The sequence below is a fragment of the Stegodyphus dumicola genome, chromosome 3, assembly GCF_044657685.1.
Source record: "Stegodyphus dumicola isolate Sdum_Otavi_A_Nest chromosome 3, ASM4465768v1".
Classification (NCBI taxonomy): domain Eukaryota; kingdom Metazoa; phylum Arthropoda; class Arachnida; order Araneae; family Eresidae; genus Stegodyphus; species Stegodyphus dumicola.
Genome location: NC_140770.1, coordinates 80,869,454 through 80,889,695, shown reverse-complemented (window position 1 = coordinate 80,889,695; position 20,242 = coordinate 80,869,454). Strand labels below are relative to the sequence as shown.

Sequence of the window (20,242 nt, the reverse complement as noted above, 5' to 3'; positions counted from 1 at the left end):
GGAGAGTCCGAGTTTACCTCGGAGGCTGCACAATGTTAGAAGTGAGTCTTGATTGTGATTTTGATCTAAAAGGAAAAGGAGAAAGTGTGGCTGGGCTTCTCCTTGACGGGCGAGTGCCGGCTGTTGATTCAGATTTCAGAGCGGAGTCAGATATGGAGTGATTTAAGTTCCAGCATTTTTAAGTTTCGTAAGAGTGCGCGGGGCTTTTGCCTTGCGTCCGGCTTGGCCGTAGGGCCGGTTGCCAGAGCAAGAGGGCGTAGGCTGCACTTTTCTTTGCTCTAGGGTTTGCATTCTTTTCAACGAAATGCTTAAAAGGTTTTGTGCGAGATGAAAGGAACTTTTTCCTCTCGAGATGTCTAGGGAGTGCGCGAGCTGTAAGGAGCATTTGACTGAGAGCTGATTACTACTTTAGCGAGTGATAGTTAGTGAATTACCTGACACTTGGAAGTTCCGGAAAGTCGTGTAGTTATTGCTATACGGCTCCTGTGATTCCTGACGCATAGACGTTCCACACATAAATATGTTCCTGAAGAACGATCTTTTCCCGGTGTGCGGAAAAAATGTCACCCGGAAAAAAAGGAAACGGAAAGAATGACCCCGGAAAATAAGGAACGGAAAAAATGTCACCCGGAAAATAAGGAACGGAAAAAAACTAACTCTAAAATTTCGCCAAATATTATCGCCAATCTGAGTTGGGGAAAACAGCCAAATTCTCATCATTTAACCAGGAGGGTTATAGAGGGCTGTCTTGAGGGAGTGTTAAGTGTAAGACGCTGATCTAGCTGCACCTTACCAAGGTCACTTAGAAAAGAGGTTTTTTTCAAGATGCCTCTGGGAAGATCTCAATTCTCCCGCACTTTGTTTCGCCCCGTTCTGGAAAGTGATCTAGTTTCAAGGTAGGTCCCTCGGGAGAAAAGAATAAATGGGGAAACAATTTTTCTGCTCTAACGTATTAGTGATTACCGTCTGTGGAACTAAACGATTTCGTATGTCCCTGATTGAAAACTAACAGTTTGTTCACAGCTCCGATTTTATCTTGCCGTTAAAGGCCTGGAATTCGCTGTCTCATAAAATAACTATATTTCATGATATACCTTAATGAATCAGTTAAAGTATATAAAATTATTGGATTCTGCGATATAACTAGTTATTTTATAGAATAATGATGGCCTAATCGTTATGAAGTATTAGTAAATACCTTCGTTATTGTATTAGAAAATGCCTGATCGTTAGCAAAGATGGCACGCGTCCTGCTTAAGTAGCCTAATTAATTTTATAAGTTGTAAAAATATAAATATAACTATTGGTGTAGTATAGTCTCTTATTTTTTATTACCGTTTAATTAATATAGCAACATTATTTATTATTAGTTCAAAGGGGCTTTGCCCCTAAGGGCTATTGTTTTCGTTTTGCGATTTTGCGTCGAATCGCTCTGAATGTCCGTTTTACTTTTCAAACTGTTGCCACCAAATATTATCGTATTGTATTATATTTAAAGAAATTAAATAATGAAGAATCTGCATAAATGAATGTATGTTCCTCTCATTGTGATAAAACAACGATACCTAGAGCCATCAAATTTTGAATCACGTAGTCCTCCATTTGAATATGGGCACCTGGAAGCCCGAATTTTGAATTTCTAATTTATTTTATTATCTATTTCATATTTTGTAAAGCTGTTAGAAATTTTTGATTAACAAACTCGACGATTTCAAAGTGAGGAATTCCAACACTGTACGGGGGGGGGATTTGTCTCCAGGGCGCTAGACTATGTATCGGAAATTCTAAAGGATATGCTCATTTCAAAATTATTTTGAAATATATCCGTTGAATTGAATTTTATGGTTTAAGTGCAAAGAACATATTTAATAAATAGAGGTAACACACAAAATGTTAAAAAAACACCCCTTTGGACGTAATTTAAAACAGAAAATCTGAAAGATTTCAGATGTATGTATTTTGTTTTATTTTATTATTTATCAGTTAATCTATCCGTAATGAAATGTATTTTTCAAGAGAATAGAGATTTATCATCAGTTGTTTTATAAAACAAAAAATTTTGTTTTAAATTTTGGTTTTGATTTTTTTTAATTAAAAGTCTATCTTTAGTTAATCTAGAGAATAACTAGTTATTTTATAGAACAGTTAGTAAAGTGTGAAATTATTAATCTATTGTTGTTGTTATTTTTGTCGTGACTTATCTCCATTGTCTGACAGTAACATGAAAGCAAGCCCACGAAATCCATTGTGGCATGGAGTGCAAGATTGCGCCTGCCGTTGGCAAGAGCCTTGCGCACTCTACTGTTGACAGTACGACTTTGCTCAGTTCCGGTCTAAATTTTGAAGGAGGGCGTCCTGAGGAGAGGACGCGTCCGAGGGTCTCCCATCGCTTTCCCTCTGCAACCAACCTCGCAAGAGGCCTTTCGGTTTGCCGCAAATTTAAAGTGTCCCATGCCGCACAGACACTATACATTTACAAACATCCATGCCTTCTTCGGGATTCGAACACCTCCATTCGAACATTCATGCCTTCTCCGAGTTCATCTTCGGTATGGCAGTCAGCTTCACTAACCACTATCCCGGTTGGGTGACTTTTTAATCTATTATACACTTTAATCGACTTAAGTAGTTAATTCATGAAATACCTAGTTATTCTATGAAATAATTGAATTATATGCTTTAATGATAACATATATTGCATCACTCATAAAGTCAACTGGTAAGTTAGATTAGGATTCATGATGCGAAACTTTGCTGAAAATATTTTAGTCATATCTCATGCTTTAAAATTTACCCATTTATGGTGGAATATTTTCAGTTATTTGTGTCAATTCTTAATGATCGATGGAACAAATCCCAACAAGTAGATTTCGTAGCACTGACCTCATTTTTATACAAAGCGAATCAAATACGAATGTGTCGCTTTGTAGAGTCATTAGGCTTTTATGAAGCAAGAGACATGAAAAATGAGCAATGCTCTCGCCGGGACTCGAACCTGGACCTCCCGAATACCTGCCGAGTGTGCTCCCGCATTACACCACGAAGGCGTGCAGAAAGGAGGGAGAAAAATAGCAATTTTTAGTACATGTCCTGGGTATTACGTAAATATTTGACTAAAGATACAATTTAGAAATAAGTGAATGTGAGCTCATGAATGAAAAGTATTAAATAATACATGTTGATTCTTATAAGTAGAAGAGGGTGTAAAAAAATAATCAAATTTAGAGTTATTCTGAAAATGTTTTCGACAACTATGTACTGGGTATTTTAAAACTATATGTCAAAAATGTAAAGGCAGGTAGAGGGGACTTAAATAAGCAGATTTCTTATAGGAATGTGTGTGCGGTAATGCCGCGTCGAGCCAGTAGAGAGCCTTGATGAGTGCGGCGTATAAAAGCTAGCTCGGCTAGCGGATGAGTGCGAGGCTAGCTGTATTCTTCTTTTCCCGCATAGACCTTGAGCATCGTGAATCGTTTCATTAATGCGGGGTTTACCGACATACAGTTCATGTAGGGGCTGCACGAGGAGATGAATTTGCTACTCAAAGGATGTACAGGGAGCGATTCCCGGAGTGGAATCAGCCGGATAGTAGAACATTCGAGCGTCTTCATCAAGAGTTAAGCGTTGGTGGGTCGTCTTATGCGTTCAGGTGTTATACTGGCATTGGAAAATATCTCAGAATTCCTGCAATAGAAGAAAGAATACTAAACACAGTAGGGTACAATCCTTTGTCAAGCTCGAGAGTTGTAGGAAGTGCTCTGGGTGTGAGCCATGCAGTTGTTTTGAGGCCTTTACATGAAGATGAAATACATCCGTGTCATTTACAGAGAGTGCAAGCAATGACTCCTGACGATTATCTTCCACGTCTCAACTTTGCTCGTTGGTACCCATAGCAGTCGACAGGCAATCAAATTTTCCCTTCTGCAGATGCTTTATTCACTGATAAGGCTACCTTTACGCAGTTGGGTACATTTAACATTTATCATTCTCACCTGTGCGCTCATGATAACCAACATGACACAATAACACACGCCTACCAAGAAAGGTTTTCCATTAATGTTTGGGCAGGCATTGCGCACGATAACTTAATATGACCGTATATTCTACCCAATCATTTAACTGGCCACATGTACAGCATCTTCCTACAGGACGTCTTACCTGAACTTTTAGTCGATGTTCCTCGAGCTGTTCGCGGATGAACTCTATTCTTTCTTCCAGCACGATGGAGCCCCAACTTACTTCAACCGGAACATGAGGAATCACCTGGACGTGTCTACGACTAGAACTGGATAGGACGGGGCGGACCAGTTCCCTGTCCACCGCGTTCTCCTGATTTAACCTGCTTAGATTTCTTCTTTTGGGGTCATATTAAAAACCTCGTGTACCAGAGTCCAGTCACATCTGCAGAAAATCTTGTTGGTCACTTGTCTGTTGCTGTTGGACATGTGCTCTACATGCCTGACGTCTTTTCTAATGTATGTCGATCACTGCTCCGCCGCTGTGAATCTTGTATCGCTGTTGGTGGTCGCTCTTTCGAGCATCTATTGTAAACTGTTAGTATTTTTTTCCTTTACTTATCTTTTCAGTTTCCTGTGATTCATACTGCTTTACGTGCTAGCGCTTTAATGCGGCATTACCGCACATACATTACGAAATCTGCTTATTGCCTCTACCTGCCTTTACATTTTTGACAAATAGTTTTGAACCGTCCTAAATACTAGGTAGAGCCATCTCATGAATGTAGCTTATTATTAATAAATCATTATTCTGAGGAAGTGAATTAAAAATTTACGTTTCTTTTCCATCGATATCATTCTGGCGTCCAACTTATGTCTTGTGGTGATTATAATAGTATTTAGTCTGAGGACATTAAGGCAATTTATTAGACCAAGCTGTTTAAACTTTTCAGTAGATATGTAGAGGTAATAATTTTTTTCTGAAAGCAGGAGATATGAGAAATGAGCAATACCCTCACCGGGACTCGAACCACCGACCTCTCGAATACGCACAGTGTGTACTGATCACTACAACATAAAGGCATGCTAAGAAGGCGGGAGAAATACCTTATAGATATTCACAGAATGTCATAAAACTTGATAAGGAGATCACCAGAACAAAAAGGAAAGAAAAAAATGGAAAAAATATTATGGATACACCCCTTAGAATTAATTAAAGCTATCTCTATGGTCCCTCATTCTTCAATGTTCAACAGTATGTTTTTTTAATATAAAAGATGAACAGCGTAAGAGATAAATAATGATTTTAAAAAAAGTATTCTTAAATATTCGATTACTTTTATAGGACGATTGTATTAATGAATTTATAGTGTACTTGTGTTTTTTTCTTTTTATCTCTTAGGTAAGTCATAAATGGTTTTTAAAGACATTCTACTTCAGCAGTAGGTGATATTTTTAACCCTTAGAATAATTCGTAAAATAGTTTCATGTCCCCCCCTCCCACCCGTAATTTATTGTGTTTCGCAGATTTTATGCTCTTTTCTTCCTTTTAATTTTGTTCTGCAGATACTGTGTTCTTTGTTTCATGTCTTCGAGTCCCATTGCATTTGTGCTTTTTTATACTTTATGTTTTGAAAATGCGTATGTTAGAGCATTTCAGGCTCTCTTTATGATGATTGTGAAATTAATTCAATTAATTATCTTAAGATTATAATATTTAGCAATCATACGTATAATTTGCAGTTCCGATTTTTCAAAACATCACAAAGTCCACAAGATTTTGCAAGAGAATATATTATTTAATACTTTGCAGCTTAGTCACACTTGATCAAACAAATTATAGGCTTGTAAACAATCGTTCAGGAGTAATTTAGTCAGGTATTTTATTTTAATATTAACATGCAAAATGTAGTACTGATGTTAAATAATGCAAAAATTTTAGACTTAATTTTATTTATGTAAGTAAAGAAGTTTTTGACGTAATATACATTTACCTTCTTTTATCTCATTTTGTGGGCGAAAAGTTTTACATATGTTGGAAATAAGGTTTATGTATTCTGCAGTAAAGATTTACCATTCATTCATATAATGATTTATGTGTATTGAAAGTTGCTTTTTCATTTTATGGAAAATTTATGCGGCAAAAGTGAATTTAGAAATTTTTGCATTGGTTGCAATTTTCACCCTTTTGCAGAAATTGGTATATAAGCGAAACACATTTTGTCGAATTACAGCATTGGCGTAGAACAGTTTTTGTTGATTTAAATCTCGTTTCCGTCATTAACTTTTGCTAACTTTTTTTAGGATCCTAAAGTGTTCAAAAATTCAAAAATTTACCGCATCATTACGTAAATTATATCCTTATATGTTACATGAAGGTGATTAATTGAATACAAACTCAAGTAAAATACTTACATGTCTTTTTACTAATATTTCTAGTAATTTTATTTTTATGAGAAACGGTACCAGGCTTTGTTGATATACGAGGACTGAAGGTAATTTGTGCTCTAAGATCATAAAGCATGATGCATACTGCAGCCCATTAGTGTTACACCGGTAAGATAGCTTAAGACTGATCTTTCGACTGGCTTTCAAATCTCAGCGAACAAGTTGGTTCCAAGAGAAATTTCGCGATTTTCTTCATTTATAAAGTAAATGAGAGCAGATTTCCTATAAAAGTCGTCCACGAAAACATCCCTTCTCTTATATAGATAGCCCACGTGTGTTTTTTCATGATACAAGTAACCTAAGAAGAAATGAGGGGAAAATGCAGTACATATTAGTTGGTCAAGGGATAGAAAAATTTTAATAGATGTAGCAAAACATTTTTGAAATCATTTCTTGGGTACAAATGTGCGGGAGTTCTAAATCACCGAGAGTTCTTAAATATTAAATAACTTCAGTGCCTTGCTTTGAATCTTAAAATTGGGTTGATTGAGTTGGATTTATTGAATCTTAAAATTTTCAATTTGCTAAGAAAGACGAATCATCTACAGTAGTGCTTACAATTCTGAAAATTCTAAATTTGCGAATGAATGTGCGACATGCATGATTAATTACGTCAAACTCTTCTAATAATTAATGTAAAAACTGTAAAATTGGGGCGGAATTGTAAAAAATCTATAGATATTTAGAAATACAAGAAGATTTGAGAGTTGAGGAAAATTCAAAAATATACTAATTGTCATAAAAGATGAATGGAAAATAATTATAATGTATAAATGAAAAATTTTTCCCTTTTTGTTTTTTTTCACTAATTTTAAAAATTGATATAAATTTAAAATTTTGTTACTTAGTTTTACAAATAATACGTCTTACTAAAACGATCTGACATATTTAGGCTTTTACAATGATGTCAAAAATTTAAAAAAGGAAATCTAACAGAAAAAATCCTGGTTTGGTTAATTTAAAGAAGTTAACACAGTTTATGATAAATAAAAATTCTTGCCAAATATTCTCTATGGGATTTAAGTCTGGAGATTGTGGTGGTGTTTTTATTATTTCAGGATAGTTATACAGCAGCCAGAGTCTAACGTTCTAAGCAATGTGCTTGGGGTCATTGTCTTGGTAGAATTTAAAATCGTTATGAAGGTTCAATTTTCGTGCTGAAGATTTCAAATTTTGATTTAAAATGTCAATATACTTGTACCGATCCATTTTACTGTCAATAAAAACAAGATTACCAACTCAAGCGGACGACATACACCCCCATACCATAACTCCTCCTCCACCATGTTTTACTGTTGGCACCAAGTTCTGCTTACGGAATTCTTCCCTAGGTTTTCTCCACACCAAGATTCTACCGTCAGAACCAATATATTAAATTTACTCTCATCAGCAAATATAACTTCATTCCAGTAATCAGAATTCTTATTTATGTTGGATTTTGCGAAAGCCAGTCTGAGTTTTCTATTCTTTTCACTTACGAAGAATTTTTTCCCGGCTGCTCTACCGTGATATCCAGCAGATGAAATTACTCTTCTAATAGTCTCAGGATTAACAATTACTCCATATAATGCTTGTAAATCAGCAGCAACTTTAGGAGCACTCATTCGTGGATTTTTTTTTAATATTTCGCACGATAATTCGCTTTATTCCATTGGATAGCTTTGATGGTCGGCCAGGTCTTCTTTTATCCTGAATCATATGATTCTTTTTATATCGTTTAAAGATATTGAAAACTGTTGAATGACTCAAGTTAACTGTTTCAGCAGTTTTTCTAATAGATTTTCTGCGTTCAATATGCAAATTAAAAACTAATTTTCGAACTTCAGGCAAAGTTTCTTTTCGTTTAGCATTCATGGCTGCACAGAGCTAAAAAACACAAAAATTCCAAGACAAACTGGAGAGAAATAGTGCAGACGATTTTATAAATTATTGCCAATTGCTTTTGAGTATTGCCAATTTCTTTTGAGTAAAAATAAAACCCCAAAATATATTTTTATTGTAGTACGTAGTAGTATCTAATGGTGTCCCATCACTTATGTGAGCCGTTTTTTGCTCTGTTCAAAACAATTGTATTTTTATTAAATTAATATTTTAATATTTTGAGAAAATGTATGTTATGTAATAATTGTTATTAAATTTAAGTATGAAACACACCCACAAAAAATTTTTACATGTTTTTAAATTTCTTTTATTACAGTTTCCTTTTGTAAAGCACAAGTGTACCATCACTTTGGTGAGACACTGTATTCTTGTGCAGAATGGACTTCAATGCACGAGTGTTAGTTTATTAACTGTAATCAAGGTGTTGGCTCAAGGAAATAGACTTCCTCCGAGAAAAAAATTGGACACTTCATTCAAGATTATATGTTGCGGAAAATCTGTGAGTGATTTTTAAATTTGTCTACCTCTCTATGTTTTCAAATTACTTAGACGAAAATAATTTATTTTACATATGTAAACTACTAAGTGATTAGAATATTTTGAATAATGACTAGTTAATTTAAAGTCCGTAAATGAAGGTTTAAAGATTTGTTTTATCAGCTTAATAGCTTGATTAGGGAGAATGTCAAAAATAGTAAACTTACCCATTCATATGTGTATGTTAATTGTGGAATGAGATATGCGTTGTTTTTCATCTTAAGGTTTATTAACTATTGTATGCTGTAATTGTGTGTGACATTATGTGTTATTTTTATAGTAAAATATGTGATAGGATTGACTGATCAGTTATCCATTATCGGCACCATTATTTCAAAATTGGCACATTTGCGTATTATTTGAGATGTAAAGAATAATATCTGCTTTACGATATCATGTCTTTTTAATTTCTTCAGCTATAAACATTCTCTGTTATGATATAATGGCTATGTAGATTTTATATAATTCGAGGAACTGAGTTAAGAAAAATGTGGCGCATTTATTACTGATCTCCAGGAACATCATTTTTTCTGTTATAGTGGTGGGAACGTTTACGATTAATTACCTTAATGAGATATTATTTTACGTCGAATTCTCAATTATGTATTCTGCAATTTTAGCACATTGAATAGATATTACTAAAATAAAACGTAATAACTAACAAACGTACATTGTTCAAAAATTACTTTCCCTGGTAAATTGATTTTCAGGGCACTGATATTAATTTTAATAAACTGAAAGATATCCCTAAAGGCTAGCAATACATTAAGTTCTTCAATCCTTTAAAAATCATGCACTTATTGCTTAAGCTGAAATGTATAACTTGTTACGATTACGTAAAGTGCAGGTACTTGTGACTTTGCCACACAAAATGTGATAGTTGAGCATCGATAATACAGAACTTTGAATACAGTGACTATTAATAACTGTGTCACGTTTATCATCGCATTAAGCTGCGCTGCTTATGTCTAGTGACTGTATTCCAAATATGATTAATCTGAGCCCTTTGTAACCCCTTAGTATTCTCAAAATTAGTGTACTCCTAAACTATTTCACATAGGTAAACTGTTTTTATACTGGTTTATATATTATTTAGTAAATAAGTAACCTTATTAACATACTAGTTACATCAATGACTGCTTATTTGTTTAATTAATTTAATGTTTTTGTTTAAGTGTTCAATAAAACATTTTATTGTCATACTGACACAATCATTGCAAAATAAATGTGCAATAAATATGCATAAAATTTATTGATCTTTTATTTTGGCTAACATTTTCTTTGCATAACTTTGTTATAAAGAGAATGGTAGTTTCGTTGAACTAAAAGTTTTAATTATTAAAACTTAAGTTTAAGAAAATTATCATTTAATTCTTGTTAAATTAAAATGCCAATTAAATTCCATATGTTAATATTATCATTTAAGAACATTTTATGGAATACACTAGAATATGATAGAACATACCAGTACAAATACTTTTAACACATAGTTCAGATCGCTGACTAAGCGGCTCTTGCAAAGACAATTGATGATATCCGTCTTCTCCGAATTCGCATATCTGTCATTCCAGATCGCCAGTGACGGTGCATGAACTACGAACCTAGTGAGCGAAATAAGATCACCGAAGAAATATGGTGTATTTAAAATTAGATCTGACGGTCTCTACAATAGAATGACGGAAGATCTGGGAAAGTATTGGAGTGAAACCTTTTTTTAATTAAACATTTTCAGGTTTCAGGTTGTGTCAAAGACCTTTTGGGCCATTATGCATTTAAAAATATCAAATATAAAAATTTTTAGGTTTCTGGTTGTTCGAAAGAACTTTCGGGTCTTTATGCATTTAAAGTATAAAATATAAAAAACAATCCATTGAGAATAGGCAAATACATGCAACCAAATACCATAACCGGCAAGTACATAAAACAATATGAGTTTTTAAAAGATACAGTACAAAATATAAAAAGAATATAAAACACTATCCAGCTAATTGTTGTGGGGGATTCATTTAATTTATAAAACAGTTAGTTTTATTTTAAAGCACCTTTTCTTTTATTCCCGTTTTCAACCCACACTTTCTTACCAGAATGTTAATGAATTAGCTCACATGTATTATTCAAATGAGCTCAAGAAGTGGTATTTCAGGAAAGATGATTGTGATATCACCCCTTTCTTCATCCTCTGCCTCATAGAGATAAAACTCCAACTTCTTGTATTTTGAATATTTATTGCACAAACACAAAACTAATACTAATAACTGAAATATATAAAGTAATACAAGTTAATTTCGGTTCCATTAATGGCTCCCACGACAAAACTAGTACTAAAACTTCAATACTAATAACTGAAATATATAAAGTAATACAAGTTAATTTCGGTTTCAATTATGGCTCCCACGAGCCTTCCCTATGACCTCTCTGTCGGTCTCCCTCTTGGAAACTAAGCTTTTGGCGCCTTCAGATTGAGAGCCCGCGCCCTCTACATCGTGTTGGTTGGCGTCACCCATACATCACAGTGACTTTACTGCATGTTATGCCTGCCTGAAAGGCCATGTTGTTATCTTTGATTTACTAGCGATTAGATTTCTGTGGTTTCTAAGCATTAAGCTTGTTTACGCCAACTTTTACGAGTCAGAGCCTGCCTGCGCGTTAGGTAAGCTATGAAAGGCAGTTAGGCTAATTTAAATTCTACTTTATTTTACTTTACTTGTTACCTTCTGAGTTAAGCCAAAATTGCTGACTTCTGTAAGTACGAGTTAGGGGCCATCTGTGAAATTTATACTGAGTTAATAAAGGGTTCCTTACATCTTTCTATGAATTTTGAGTACTTAAGACTTCAGGATTATTCCTTATACAGACTGCTAGTTCTCGTTATTAACCTCATGTTATTTACATTTTCTGCTGTAGTAAAGGGAACAAGGGAAATAAAATAATGATTCAGCATAAAGTATAACTTGTTAACTAAAATAGACTTTGCACATTCAATTAACATAATTAAAATAGGTGTTGCTCTGCATTAGCATTAGCTTTTCATATTATTTAAATCAATGAAAGGTAGTTTTTATTCGCCTAGGTAAATAATAGCAAGAACTAGAAAAGAAAACCAGCGGTTAGGATAACTGAATTTCGATTATCTGGAGTTCAAAATTACGTTGTACATATTCTTTCCTACATATATCACAGTTAGTTAATTACTTAACAATTAAAAATTTTAAAATTATTTTGCAATCAGTCCTCAATAATTTTTTGTCGAGGAAGTAGTGGGCTTGCGGCTGCTGCCGCAAAAACCTCTGGCTTAGAGAACATGAAACACTTCAGAAAATTCTTACAGATCACATTTAAATGAGAATTCAATTAAACTGATAGATCATTTCCCATTAGTCTGAAGAATTTGCTTCGTCAAGAATTGCTAAGCTCAAACAAAGGAATTCAATTATATTAATCCACCTTATTCTGATCTCGAGAGAGCATTGCAATAATCAGATGACACTTTAGAAGACAGGATCAGCTTTAGTTTTATTTCCTTTTCACTCTAACAATAGTTATATTGAACCTACACTGCTCTGATCACTTCATCACAATTGGAAAGAGAGAAAAAACTCGTCTAGGGGAATTTGTTCTCAAAAGTTCGTTAGGAACAGAATTGAATTTGAAATAAATTATTCGAAATCGTGTTGTTGTGTGCCAGTTTCATTTTCTTGCAGTGTTACTTTGTGGAGTTAAAAACAAATTATGCTTCGTTCATTCGACTGAGTGGGGTGGAGAATTTAGAGACGTATTCTGAAGTGAAAAGCAAATATTAAAACCAAAGAATGCTTGAATAAATCCTAAATGTAATTTAATTAGACCTGCATTTAACTTAATAAAAATTATCTTTCTTTAAAATAATCTTTAGAAATAATTTTGAATACAATTTTCTGGTATTTTATTTCATATTGCATTGTTATCTTAAATCTTAAAAATCATCTGAAACCTTCTGTTAATTTCTAATAATTTTCTTAAAAGTCTACAATGTATATGTCAAGTACACGAAGTGTACTAAAACACTCATAGCCTTTCTACATAGTTCCTTTATAAGAAAGGCTGTTTTATAGACAAATATACAGAAAACTTTTCCAGCAATTTTTGTATGATTAATTCTAATTTTAAGAAAGCGGTAATAAAAATGTTCAAAAATTGAGTTCATAATTATATGTTGAATTTTCAAGAGATGAATTTATGCTTTTAAAACATAACTTTAGATCCATTTCTTAAAGCTAATTTGTTGTGACACAGGGATAAGGAATATGAACCAGTTGTGAACAGCTGCGGTGTTGTCTTGGTGGAAAGCCAGTTTATAAATGCCTAAAGATAAATAATTTTTATGAATCAAATTATACATACTTTAGAAAGAATGAAATGTAAATGTTCCATATTTCTTTCACCAGATATAAATGAAATATTTCTTACCTGAAATAGAAATGAGAATGTATAATTTATAAATATTAACAAACAAAACCAAAATACAATTAAAAGTTAAAATTTGTGCAAAATATATCTTCAAATGATGTTTTCTAATTTTCAGTGATTTCTATAAATTTTATTCAACAAAACCAAACTGCAGATATTTTTAATAACTGATCAAAATGAGAGATTTATAAGCATATTAGTTCAAAATTCTGAAACAGTTCTCAAAATACACACATTGTTTGATATTCTTTAATTTCTCTGTTTATTTTTGAGTTAGATGTAAAAATTAATATTTGATCTTTTTCACGTATATAATTTTAGTTTTCTTCTTCTTTTTTTTTTTTTAATTGTAAAATGGTTACACTAATCCACAAGATATTTTTATCCAAAACCCATAGAAATAATTTTATTTTGCATTGAAGGTTTTTCGCAAATTCTCACAAACATTTACATTAATCATCACAAAATTTGAATCATACGAAAAATGACAGTTTAAATGAAGATTTTCTAGAAATTCTAACGCAGTTTGCTAAATACTGTGGAATTATGAAAATCATCTGATTTCCTTAGATAATGATAATGAATTAAAAAATTAATTATACATTATTGAATCGCACATTTGTTTAAAACCAGTTAACAGTTTTGTCCAAGAACTGTTCTGGTCCTGTAAAAAGAGGATTTACCTGATTTACCCCTACAGTGCTCGAGCGGTTCTTTTCGTTTATGCTCAAAAAGGAAGGATAGCGGAAAACGCGTCAGAGGAAAAGCCAGATATTTTTGTTTACATTATGATATTGGACTTATTTTATCTCCATATTTTAAAATATATCATATCAAAGATGAATTCTGAACAGAAATAGAAATGAAATTAATTAAATAATATATGTTCCCTCCCCTTCTCCTGTGAAGTGTTCTTACCAGTTTCGCACGTTCGTCAGAAAAAAAAAGCAAGCTTTAAATAAAAAATACTTTTTTTTCGCCGTAATTATTTTAAATTAATAAATACAATACTTGAAACTGCTGATTTGAATTCATGAAGTGTTTATAAAAAATGCTTTTTTTTTGTCACACTATGGCAGAGAAATGAAACTGGTAAGTGGTTAAGAATGATAAAATTGAAATGCCAAGTCAAATAGTATGTAATATTACATTATTCAGTACAAAGAATGAAATTCAGATGTTCAACACCCAGACCTCAAAAATACCATCATTTTCTTTTAGAAACTGTCTGCGAAATGGAAGAAAAAAATAGATTCCGAGAGTAGAATCTCGCCTTAACGTAGTTTTCATGCTTCACGCTTTCCAAGTAAATATTTTTTCATAATAAAGCTTGCGGAGGGTCCTGATTCTTGACTTTCGGTACTAAATAAAAGACCTCATTGTTGAAGGAATACAAACATTTATTAGCACAAATCTGTGTAATCAACAGTTTGGCTGTAGACGCCTTTTGCTCGGCATTTATCATAAACCGAAGCCTTTAACGCATCGCAGATTTTACACCTACTGAATAACGTATAACCCTGCCGATAACCTGTGGAACCATTTTTGATTACTTCTTGCTCTCTTCATGTGACTAAGAACAAATGGCAGAATTAATTAACAGAAAAAGGCGAAATTAACAAGTCTTCAATAGCGTATCATAGTTTTAACCATAATTTTGATTTTGGATCTGCAAAAATTATCCAAAAGGCTTCTTCCATAGATGAATTGGATTTTCTTGAGGCTTTTCACATTCACAAAAATTTAGCAGGTTTAGTTAATGATTTGAAGTCCAATCCAGTCCTTCCTAATGCCTTTAAAATTCTACTATCTTAATTCAGTTATTTTTGCCGATAGATGGCGTTACCTCCTCGCGTTTGGTACTACCAGAGGGTATAAAAATCCGTTCAGTGGTTGCTTTCCATTATTCGAAGTTCAGATTTTGAGCGTAAGGTGCATTTGCCCCTCCCTCCCTATTTTAACTTCGCTAATTTTTCATGCTCGATCAGATAGCCTGGCTCAGTAAAAGCAGGCGGCCAGTGCAACTCTGATTAAAAATCCAGTTATAACCACGTGCAGTGCTGATAACGACCACGTATTTCTGTGACTCCTTTATTTTCTTCTTCCTAGGTATTTCTTTCTCCTGATGAGGAGGGTCCTTTAGCTGCCCTCGAAATCGATTGAGTGTTTCATTATACCTACGCTAAATACAAGGTTGTTTTTTACGATTTTGATTGTCACATTAGCGTGTTTCTCTTCTAGTCTAGCTTATTTGTTGTTCCGATAAGCCTTAAGTATACGTGGCAGTATATTTGTTCGGCACTCAGATAGGCCTTACTCATACGCCGGAAAAAGGTGTAAGTATAATCAATAACTTATTAACCTCCTCAGCGTGGAATAGAAACAACAGATGAACAACCTGTCTTTAGTCGCCCATATCATAATAGAACGCAAATAGTGCACAGCGGATGATAAGCTTTACATGATAGTCCGAATTCGAAGGTTTTTCGGATATCGGGAAAAAAGCGAAATTTTCCAAATAATTGAATTTATGGAGAAATATTGGGAAGTTGTAAAAAAAAAAGATGATATGGCAGAAGTACTCAAGTAACGGAAAGCGGAATCTGTAATATGGTTTGAAATCCAGATAATATCACCACCGATAGAAAAGAAAGTAAAAGATTATTGAGAACAAAAAAAAAAAAAAAAAAAAAAAAAAAATCTGTTAGCAATTTAGTGCGAATTGCAGGACGATAAGGAAATTACTGAACTTGAACAAAGGAACTCTGCAACTGATCAAGGACGACAAGAAAATTACAGAATTTGAACAATGGAACTTTGTAAAACAAGAAATTATGTCTATCATTAAAATTAAAGAAAAAGTGTTAGCATAAAAAACGAAACGAATTAAACAACTTGCATTGAAAGAAATGTTTAATAAAGAAAATAAATAAATATTGAGCTTTTATTCTTTTATAATTTTTGATTATCTTAAGCTTATGAATGCTTCATTATTCCATAAACAAGTATTCCATACATTTATTTTTAATTACTACATTTTATCTTACAAATTTGGACTAATGGTCTAAAATTCGGAAAATTACGAAAACCGCAATCTCCTGAGTATTAAAGGGTCTGATATCGGACTTTGTACTGTATAGGAAATTATAACATTTCTATGTTCAAAGCAATATTTCCATAACTAACTTTATACGTACCGTATAGATTAAAGAGAAAGAGAGAAACTACGCTGGCGGGAAAAAATTAACAGCAATCAAAAGGTTCCTTATGCTTATTCTACACCACCGATGGATTACGAAATAACAATACCAAGAAGAAATAAAGTTTTAGGACTCACGTCTAGGTACCATAGTCATTTCATTAATGTCTCAAGGTCATATGCGCTAGAAGTCTCAAGGTCATATGCGCTTCAAATATGCGCTAGAAGAGCCATTTGAATGCGAAGCGGTGATACATTAACCGTTGCAGGTCACCACGATGATGAATGCAAGCATGCAAACTCACGTCCATTGTCTCGTACAGGTGCCGTAGGTTATTTTGTGAGATGGAAATCCAGCCTCATTTCGTCAGTCAAATCAGCAAAAGTCCACGCTACTTTGGGATGATTCTGAATTTGTCATCTAATCATGTTCCATACGTGCTCGATGGGGAAACGATATGGTAATCTGTAAGGCTAAGGCTAGTGGCCTATAGAGTGTCGGTTGAGGACACTCTATAGGCCACTAGCAGCGGTATGGTGATCAGCATCAACCTGTTAGAAAATGCTTCCTGATATATTGCTGGAGAATGGCAACATAATTTATGCAATCCTCAGTCTGACGTAAAAAATATGATATCAAGGTTTTTGGCATACCGATGCTCCTGATGTCATAGGAAATTGCTTCCCAGACCATAACTCATGGCGTTCCAATGTGTGGTCAGATCCAATGTGCTTGCACTGCAGACAACTTGGTTCCAAGCGCTCATTTGGCGCCACAGATGTGCAATGAATATAGCGGTCGTTCTTTTCAGTGGTGGCACTTGAGTGATCGGATCCGGCCTTCTTGAGTTAGTACCTCCCATGCCCATTTCTGCCTACTCTCATGCATGATACATACATCCCTTCCAAGTCCTTCTGCTATATCATCGAAAGAAAACCTATCTTCTCTTAACCCTATTACACGGTCTTGTTCAAACTCTGTAAGCAGTTGATACTGCTTTTTTCGTGTCTTTAAAAGTACTCTTAACTTGTATCTCGTTCACAACGCCCAATGCGGAAGATAATTAAAGCAATCGAAATTTTTATCGCGTATTTAAAATAAACTGGATTTTCATGGTAGCACTGTTAGCGCCACACTTATTCGTCTAGTTCAGAATGTGAATAGAGCTCACATTTTAGATGTGTATACATGCCTTTAAAACTTATTTCATCATGCAAAACTCCTTCTTTGTGCTGGTATATCACTTTCCATGAATATACAGGGTGATTATAATTAATGTTTAAGTTTCAAAACGCTATAAAAAAAAACCACTGATGAAAATGATGTGAAATTTGAAAGGAATGTTATTGAAGAAGGCGGAAAGCGTATGGCAGAAGAAAAAATTTAGTTTCAAAAGTTAGCAACAGATGGCGCTGTAAGCGGCAGAATCACGACGAGAAACGAGAAATGATTCGTAAAACAACGGCTAAGATGGAAGTTACACATAAAAACGCATTGACAAATTAGAATTGTTGAATAATTTTATTTGCATGACTGTACATATCACATCGAAAGGGACAAATCGGTTTCAAGAGTTTTGCGGCGACATACCGCATAAGAACCATTCATCAAAGAAGTTCGGAACTGTAGCGAGACTGGCGCAAAACATGTTCAATATGGTGTCCACCGTTGTGTGCAACAAGTTGAAAGTGACAAACAGCATGTTCCACAACGGATCGCAGTGTCCCCGGGGTGTTGTTAAGAATGTGTTGCGAAATGCGTGCCTTTAATTCCGCTAAATTTGCAATTGGAGCATGGAACACAACATCCTTCAGATATCCCTACAGCCAGAAATCACACGGAGTAAGATCAGGCGATCGGGACGGCCAGGCTGTAGGGAAATGACGGCTGATAATTCGAGCATTTCCGAAATGGCGCCTCAGCAGCTGCTTCACGGGATGTGCAATGTGCGGAGGAGCGCCATCTTGCATTAAAATGATTTCATCCACACATCCACGCTGTTGCAGAGCTGGAATCGCGTGGTTGCGCAAAAGAGACGCATACCTCTGACCAGTGACGGTTGCGGTAACAGGACCGGAAGCACTCGTCTGCTCGAAAAAATATGGTTGTAGGATGAATGATGCCGTAAAGCCACAACATACCGTGACCTTTTCAGGATGAAGTGGTACGGGGTGCGTTGCCAGTGGATTTTCTGTTGCCCATATTCGACAATTCTGGGTATTCATGTATTCTGCCAGATGGAAATGGGCTTCATCTGTCCACAAAATTTTCCACGGCTATTCATTATCCACTTCCATGCGAGCCAGGAATTCTAACGCAAACGTCTCCCTAGCTGTCAGGTCAGACGGAAGCAACTCCTGCACATGGCCAATTTTGTACGGATAGCATTGCAGGATGTTTCGTACAATTTTCAGCACCGTGCTCGTAGGCCTGTCCAATGTTCGGGCAATTCCTCGTGCACTGCACGGTTGCACACCACCGGCCGACCCTTCCTGTAATGCTGTGGCCGCTTCTTCAACTACCGTCGAATGCACTCGCTTTCTCCCTCTTCCAGATTGCACATCAAACGAACCTGTCGTTTCGAATTTTTGCATCATTTTCTTTAGACCTATGACACTCATTGGACCAACGCCTTCTTTTATACCCTTCAGTGTCCTGAATTTTTGCAGAGCTACTCATGCACAATCATCATTCTTGTAATACAGCTTTACCAGCAGAGCGCGGTCCTGCAATGAAACACCCATGGCGAACGTCTGAGACGCGAAATGAGGAACAGCCTGGTACCTGGCGGCTTTATAACACTGAAATTTAACTAACATTTTAATTTACGTCTTCTTGCGCTTGCAGCGCCATCTGTAGCTAACTTTTGAAACTAATTTTTTCTTCTGCCATACGCTTTCCGCTTTCTTCAATAACATTCCTTTCAAATTTGACGTCATTTTCATGAGTGGTTCTTTTTTTATAGCGTTTTGAAACTTAAACTTTAATTATAATTACCCTGTATTAAGTCCAAGGAAAATAGGATAATTAATAGCTCAAGGTCAACGTCATCACGGAATCAATCATATAATAGATTAATCTTCGCTATAGGGAAAATATAAATTTTTGAGCTCTTTCCTCCATACGCGAGGACAGGCCAGTTGTAAATTATTCTTTCAAGAATTATACGAGTAGTTGAATAAAGTGTTTAGGCGTGTAAGATACAAATGTCGTTTAGATAGTATTCAATGAAATATTATAAATGACGTGGCAGAGTGAAACTAGCTCACTAAAGTCCATAAGTATTTAAAGTAGCGAAAGACGTCAGGTGAACTATGAAACCGGTTTACAGACGCTGGTATTTGTTAATCAGTTTATCTTGATTTGAGAACCAAATCAAGATCAAAAACGTGCACAATAGACTCTCAGAAATGTAATTTGTCAAGGACATAAAACAAAGAACGGTTAACGTCAGTATATGATGTATATGACCGTATGCAAGGATTTGTGTCCTACAATTGGGACCGCAAAATGCGCCCGGTTGCAGGGTACAGAGATCAGCGTGTTTGGTATACCATGCACTCTCATGTCCTCGTAACAGATGAGTCTCGTTTTTGTTTGGACTGTGATACCAGACATGTTACAAACTTAGGGAGGAAAACGCACACAATAAGCATGAAAACATTCGCCAAAAGCATCGGTCAAAAGATGGTGGAGCCATGATATGGGCAGGCAACATTTTCAACAGCTGTACTGAATGGCACATTTTCATCAGAGCGTATATGAATGCTGAAC

General features: G+C 34.8%; 1 protein-coding gene across 3 annotated transcripts in view; it reads left to right on the top strand.

Moving 5' to 3' along the window:
* LOC118197561 (uncharacterized) overlaps positions 1 to 20,242 on the top strand; it is a 205,911-nt gene that overhangs the window by 87,026 nt on the left and 98,643 nt on the right. For all 3 annotated transcript variants that reach the window (XR_015039991.1, XM_085812350.1, XM_085812351.1), the window contains exon 2: positions 8,602 to 8,784. Coding sequence is in view for 2 of the 3 variants with exons in the window: in XM_085812350.1 (XP_085668476.1) it covers positions 8,602 to 8,784 (183 nt within the window). In the remaining variant the exon portion in view is untranslated. The remainder of the gene's footprint in view (positions 1 to 8,601; positions 8,785 to 20,242) is intronic.